The sequence below is a fragment of the Saccostrea echinata genome, unplaced genomic scaffold (genome assembly GCF_033153115.1).
Source record: "Saccostrea echinata isolate AGI-Se365-2 ecotype Australia unplaced genomic scaffold, CSIRO_AGI_Sech_v1 ptg000008l, whole genome shotgun sequence".
Classification (NCBI taxonomy): Eukaryota; Metazoa; Mollusca; class Bivalvia; order Ostreida; family Ostreidae; genus Saccostrea; species Saccostrea echinata.
In genome coordinates, this window is record NW_026889757.1 from 7,506,782 (window position 1) to 7,514,442 (window position 7,661).

At 32.3% G+C, this 7,661-nt stretch overlaps 1 protein-coding gene across 1 annotated transcript; it reads right to left on the reverse strand.

Moving 5' to 3' along the window:
* Window positions 1–5,882: 5,882 nt before the first annotated feature.
* On the reverse strand, window positions 5,883–7,332 carry LOC133181347 (G-protein coupled receptor 83-like). Its single transcript, XM_061315866.1, has one exon. It carries the CDS (start codon window positions 7,248–7,250, stop codon window positions 5,970–5,972), a length of 1,281 nt encoding a protein of 426 aa, XP_061171850.1. The 5' UTR covers window positions 7,251–7,332; the 3' UTR covers window positions 5,883–5,969.
* Between the last annotated feature and the right edge of the window lie 329 nt (window positions 7,333–7,661).

Consider the following 7,661-nt stretch of genomic DNA (forward strand, 5'->3'; position numbering starts at 1 on the left):
TAATTGATTCTAATTCAACTGCACTATTAGATTTTATAGCTATAAACTACATTGAAGATAAATCTAGAATTGTAGAATGAACCTCTATTCATGAACGAGAGGTTTAGGTCTACGTGCCTGCAAAATACCTTCATTTCTTTATTCATACTCTTAATCGTTTAGTATATTTTTACTCAATGCTGATAATTACAGTCCATTTCTTAACCAAAAAATATCTTTTAGTCGATAATATTTTTGCGCATTTATCATATTTATATTTTATGCTACCAGTTAATTCATAAATCAAAACTGACTTTGGCAAGTTTTTTTTTAAAAGCTCTGATATTCTAAGGCGTTTCTATGGTTTATTTGTACATGTCATTTATTAACTGCGAATCAAAAGTATTTTAATTTTCATTATCTCATAAATTTAAACCAACAAAGAGAAAGAAGAGTCCAGTTTGAGGTGATATGATACATTATTATGAAAGGCAAAGATTAAACAAGGAATAATGACATGACGATTGGATAGAAGGATTCATATTGTGCATGATGTAAACATCTAAAAGTTTTCTAAATATAAGGATCTAAGCCAATAGTAATGGTATAAATCTTTTCTCAGAATAAACAAGTCCTAATACTGCATAATGAATAGAAAGTTTTGTCACGCTACACAAATCGGAACCAGCATGCTAGGTTGTCTGAATGTCGATTTATGTAAAAATTTAAACGAGATATGACCTTCTATACAGCACATTTTGGAAACAAATCTATTGCTACGAAGCAAAACCTTAAATAAAAGATACGATGAATTTTGCAATTTAAAGTTTTTCAATTGATGATACAGAGCGTACTTTGTAGTACTTAGTCGTATAAGAAAGCTCACAAGATGTATGACGAGGAAGTGGTAAAGGATTTTTTTTATCTTACTTTCATTGTACTATGGTTTATGGTTCTATTATGTTTTCATTCATAGTCTGGACTTACAGTAGAACGCTTTTTCTGTCTTTCAAGAAAAAAAAACCAGTGCTATTGATATGTTTTACATGTGCTGTAATGCATTATTATTTAATACTGAATCCTTTGTTACAGGATCCCCCTTTTTACACGAGTAACGGCCTAAATGAAATTAGGCATTTTTGAACTTATATGAACGAAGTTTTTACTGAACTTTTTTTGAATTAAGTATGCCATTCCCTCTGAAGTATCTTTCACGTGTCTTTTTAGCTGTTAGCATGGTTTTACCAATTGTCTCATATTCCACCCTAAAATTCTCCTGAATTGCTTTAGAATGAGTTTCAATCGATTTGTTTTCTGGTAGCGTTAATGTAGAAAATGCATTGCGTTTGAAAAACTTTCTTATGCTCATCAGAAGATGCTGAAAGATGTTAGTACCATGTTTGTTTAGTGACCACACAAGATGATTTGCATGTACATGTATTATTAGCAACATGCCATAACTTAGACAGCACAAGAGAGTTTCTCAGACAAATTTTGTTGTCCTAGAACAGTGCTGATTCAACAAAAATAAAAACATTTGAGGTCAAATAAAGAAGATCGGACTTTACTCAAAATATGCTAACAAGTGATAAATTGAAAAGATATGTGGAAAGCACTTTAGGAAGAATGGTGCTCTTTTCCAAAAAAAAGGGGGGGCTATGAAAACTTAGTTTATAACATGCCAAATTGCATCAAGATTGTTATTCCTGCAGAAAAAGGAAGAAGAAAATACTATAAATAAATTATTAATTATGAATAATTTAATTTTGTTTTTATTCTAGCCTCTGATTGGTTAATATCCAAAAAGGAACACAAATTATTTCTGTATAACCTGGTTTGGTACGGGGACACACCCCCTTGACAACCAGCTGAATCGTCTGTTTCCATACAATCCTCTCATTTCCAGTCCTCGGGATTCATGGAAAATTCCAGATTTAATAAATGTACCTTTAATTTCAAACAATAATTCGATCTTACCACATGTAACCAAACAACATGGCTGCTAGGCCTATGTATCAGTTTTTACCTCCCCTCGCTTCCCATCACTTCCGTTACTTCCGTTACTACGGTTGTATTATTGAGCGGCAAATTTGAACTAATAAAAAGTAACGAAATTTTACACCCATAGTTATTTAATGATTTTAAAATTAAATTATAAGGAATGACTCTAATCCTTGGCCAAATTATTCGAGTATAACCTGGTTTGGGTCAGTTTACGCTGTTTTATAATCCGCTTCGCGGATTATAAAGCGTAAACTGACCCAAACCAGGTTATACTCGAATAATTTGGCCAAGAATTAGAGTCATTCCTAAAATATAAAGCTTAAAATAAAAGTGCAAAATTCTACATATTTGCGCCCTTGTATAGTAGCTATATTTGTATTTTCCATAATGTGCATTCAAATGGTTCACAAAAGCATGTTAGGTTAAAAAGTTTTTAAAGCTGTATAATATGAACAAAATTATAATGATGATAGTAAGGATTTTTCTATAACCTTATTAAACCAGAAGTCTCCGACGACACAGTAGCTCTACTGGTTTATACTTAAAATAAAGGAAGGGAAAAGTAGCATTTGAACTTGAAGCTTTGCAACAGCAATAAATTTAAAAATGATCCTTGGTTTAGTCTTTTTTGTGGCAAGATTTATTGCAATCAGATTAAAACTGTATGAGGAGTGGCAACACGGTTCAGCAAAATCAAAAACCGATACAAAGAATTATGTATCTTAGTGTAGTTTACTTGTGTACAAAGTAATATTGAAATCAGACTAAAACTGAAAGGTGTAGCATTTTGAAAGTATTTCAAAGAAATTTCTATTTTTAGTAACCATGGCAACACCGTTCATCAAAATCAAAAACCGATACACAGAATAATGTATCTAAGTGAAGAGGAGTAGCATTTTGAAAATATTTCAAAGAAATTTCTTTTTTAAGTAACCATGGCAACATCACTCAGCGAAATCGAAAACCGATATACAGAATTATGTATCTTAGTGTATTCTACTTGTGTGCCAAGTAATATTGAAATCGGACCAAAACTGTAGGAGGAGTAGCATTCTGAAAATATTTCAAAGAAATCTCTTTTTTAGTAACCATGGCAACGCTGTTTATCGAAATTGAAAACTGATACACAGAATTATGTATCTTAGTGTATTCTACTTGTGTGCCAAACCATTTTGAAATCAGACCAAAACTGTAGAAGTAGCATTTTGAAAAATTGATAACAGACAGACAGACGGACGGACGACGGACACCTTACTATCGCATAAGCTCTTCTGGTCTCCGACCAGTAGAGCTAGAAATAAAGTAGCACGGTACCAAGCAATTACTGGTTAGGAACTACAAATGTATTAGAGTTGCTTTACTGCAGTCAAATTTTTAGATTTGTTTTTCTTATTTTTTTTATTAAACAGGTCTTATCTCTGTTCATTAGTATGAATATGAAAAAAAAGGTTTTAGAAAAATGTAAGTCATCTATCTTCACATCTCAAGGTAGCGAGTGGATGGAAGAACATTATTAGATATTAGGGGGAATGAAACTCCTAAGTGATATGCAGTAGATAAGATTTTTGTTGAAGAAAAAAAACATGATTAATATGAGACATATATTTTAAGCTTTGGAAAATGGGTACAGTGTAACATAAAAGTTTTTAATGATGTTATGAAAGCAGATTCCGTTACTGAACACTTAAAGGTATATCAATGACCTTCCTTCTCCCATTGATTATCACAGTTGAAATGTTAAAATCGATTAATGCCTATATAAATGACATTTATGGATGGATCTATTGGAGAAACACATCCTTTCGCGAGCTTCAGCAGCTTTGTAATAACTGTTGATTCCTTGAGAATCATGAACCAGCATGCACAGTGTTTATTATCAATGACTTACTGTCAATTGCTAGTTACTTATTGCCTGTTGCTTATTGTCGATGGTTAGATGCAAATTAATGATTGCCAGTTACTAATTGTTGATTCGGAAATATATGATTATTTAATGTTGAGTAAATAATTAGTATAACACAATCTTTTAATTATCCTTTAAAACTGTGGCTTGAAGTAAAACCCATCATAATATCAAACTTGTATTGTTTTCCTGAATGATCATTAAACAAAATCGAGAGGTTAAAATATATGTACAAAGCGTGTAGGGAGAAGTTTACATGTTCAAAGAGAATTTGAAAAAAAAAATCATAAAGTTAATGCAGAAAAAGAAACTTGTACAATAAGAATTTGGCAATGAAAAATTAACTAACTACACATTTAATAATCATCAATGAATAAAATTTAAGATAAAGCAATTCAAGTGAAAAAGCTGTTAGTTATAACAATGAAATAAATTTTATTATTTAAAAAATAATAATTTAGGATTTTATTATTTATTAAAATAATAATTTAGGATTTCCAAATATTTCTTTTACAAATTTGTGAGGAAATTTCTTAACTTGAACCTGGACTTTCATGTCTGTGTTAAAGGACTATACTACTTTCAAGTTGTCTATACGTATTTTTGGAAAGTATTAATGAAGTATCGCAAATAAAATATATAAATAATTTAACAATTTTAGTAACAAATTTCAAAAATAAAATAAAATTACTGTAATTGAAGTCTTGACGATCAATCTTTTTTACGATATGGACACTGACAAGTAAGTTGATTTAACAGGAGCTTCAAGGGTATCGATTTAGCCAGCATTTTGCCAAATCTATGGTCAATTCTATGACCTTGTTTGCATATACAATCCAACGTTGAATCTAATTTTGACTGACATGTTTCATACCAATGGTATGACTATTTATGACTATTTTGAACTAATTTTGACTTCGTTAGTTCCATTTACCTGATCAATATAAAGGGTTCCTGGCAGATTTTACCAATAAACAGGGGGATGCTAAGGCTAGGCACTTGATCCTACCTCTTGTGTTTCCAAGGCTTCGTGCTTTTTCCCCGTTTTCCATTTTGTATCTGCATACACTGTATATAATTTATAAAACTGATAACTGTTCTTTAGTTTCAACTCCTTCATAGCACTAGGGAATATAGTTTCCCAGTATCATTTTGAAAACTAAAGAAAGTAGTGCAGAGTGATAGGATGAAAATTTTGCATATTTTGTTTTCATTTTCTTCCTATGTTTCGATCTTTAACTGACCAAAATCAGACTCTTGTAAATCTTAGGGAAAATACATTTTATCTATTCTCGATTAAAAAAAGAAAACAGAGAGGGAGAGAGGCGAGAGAAAGCTTACTAGAACTTGCACGCTTGTGGAAACAAATTATCCGAAAAAAAAAACATAGGAACAGACAAATTGACGCCTGACAATGTTAAATCAGAAAACTTTATGGAGCAAAAAGCTCTTGTGAGGTAAGAATGACCATAAAAAGCTAATAATATTTTTTGACTAAAGTCGTTTTTAAGGACTTTAAATTGAAATTAGTTTAATTCATGTAAATGAAGTTATTATTTGTCGTTTAAACTTAAAATTGCAATTAAGTTGCTAGCATTTTTTTTTTGTATTTGAATCGTGAAAAAAAGGAGAAAACAAAGGTTATCGCTAAGATATATTGATAAATTGAATTTCGCATTCAAGATATAGGAAAATATGGTACTGACAGAGTTGATTACTTCTAGCATTGTCAAGCTTTTATTTTCAGGTTAAAGGAGGCTGTAAAAAGATCTGATCAATTATTTTTATGTGTATTTTGATCTTGGGATTTGTTTAAGTAAAAATTTATCGCAGTGCAAGATTCAATATTTTAAAAACAGATGTTTGAATAAAAAATTATCAAAGTGTAAGATTCAATACTTTTAAAAACCGATTTAATGAAAACCTTTGTTAAAAAAAAATCAGGTCTGCAAAATGAAATACATGTATAAAATGTGATAAAACAAAATCTGCAATGTATGATAACATTTTTATAACACTTTTATATTACATGTACATGTATACAACATGAATAACAAGAACATGTAGCTACAAAATAAGAATGTTAGAGATAAGTTTCGTTGTATTTCACCTTTGATTTGAATGATATCTTGTATGAGAATTTCTTTGTCAACATGCGTTCAGCACGCTGGCCGTCAGTTGAAGACGTGGAATTCACAGTACAATATCGAACATTCTGTCGAGATGTAACATTCTGTAGGTAAACATCACAGTAATCTTGTTCGAATTGGTTTCTTGGAGGTCCCCCACAACATATGGGTCTTAGCTGAGAGCGGAATGTTGGATTCATCCAACAATACAGTACAGAATTGATACACGTACTGCTGATAGCTATCCAGTGACAGATAAAGAATACAGTGCTACTGTAATAAAACACTGTTGTGTCCGGATGGAAGTCAGTCAATATGTGGTATAAATTAAGTGGCATCCAGCATATAGCAAAAACGACCACCACGGCAATAAGCAATTTTATACTCCGTCTCTTTGCATTAATTTGAATGACTCTCTGTACTTCCGTGACAACTCCAAGATGGGTTCGAATCCAGAGTTTATGTACCACACGACAATACGCCAGACCAATTATAATCAGTGGAAGAATATATTGTAAATTGATAGTAAATACCGTGACATATTGCTCCCATGTTCCACTAGGACTAGGGTAACTGGCTTTACAGCGTTGTATTCGAGTAAACACAATATCAACGTATCCCACTTCTGTAAATATCCCGTAAGGTATGGCTAGCAAAAACGAAATTGTCCAAATCAAAAACATAACAGCCATACATTCTTTCTTTGTAATTCTTGGATGAAGGGGATACAGAAGAACACGATGCCTATCTAACGCTATGGCTGTTAGGGTGAAGGAATATACATAGACAGAGGCCATTAAGGAGTAGTTGAGCAAATGACACAGTGGTCTCCCCAAGGTCCATTCGTCCATGATATGTCTGGCAATGTTCAGAGGTACGTTGAGAAGTACCAAAATCAAATCAGATACAGCCATATTCAGCATGAACATGTTGGTGACAGTGTGCATCTTCTTATTTCGAATAATCACACAGCATACAAAGATATTCGACATGAAAGACGCAACGACTAAAATACCAAAGGAAATGAATAGGAAAATATGTGAGGAATGCCCGTCAGTGTAGGAATAAAGACCTGGTCCATTCCCCCGAGATGATTCATTGAACAGCAAAATCAAAGTTGCGTTATCTGTTTCACTCAGAAATCTGTCCAACTCATCCATTACAGGGAGCGTCATCTTCGACACCTCTCGCTTAAATTCCTCGAACTCTTCAAAAAATATCTGCGAATTTGTCATTAGGTGAAGATAGTGATCCTTCGATCTCTCGGGTAGAAGAGAATTGAAGAAACAAATCAAGATCACAATCTGATCCGATCTGCATAATTTTCAAAGTATACGTAAGATGGTATATATGGTTTATATATATCGATCCAAGCACTAAAACCCGTCATGTTTAATGCTTTACAATGACTTTTATTTTTCGATTGTGATTATACACTTTCATTTTTTTTTTTTTTTTGAGAAAAAATTCCAAAAGACAGTGATTCAATGATAAAGAGGCAGACTTGAATGTCACTTCCGACAGCGGTCCATTTTCACTCCCACCATCGCAGATCAATATTTTAAAATTGTCTGCTTTTTTGCACTAAGCCAGTGTTAACTGATGCTTTGATCACTTCTTCTACAAATAAAAACAGATTACTCGGT

What these genes read in the sequence shown, in the direction of transcription:
- LOC133181347 (XM_061315866.1), bottom strand. Translation starts at nt 7,250, where the DNA reads ATGACAAATTCGCAGATATTTTTTGAAGAGTTCGAGGAATTTAAGCGA.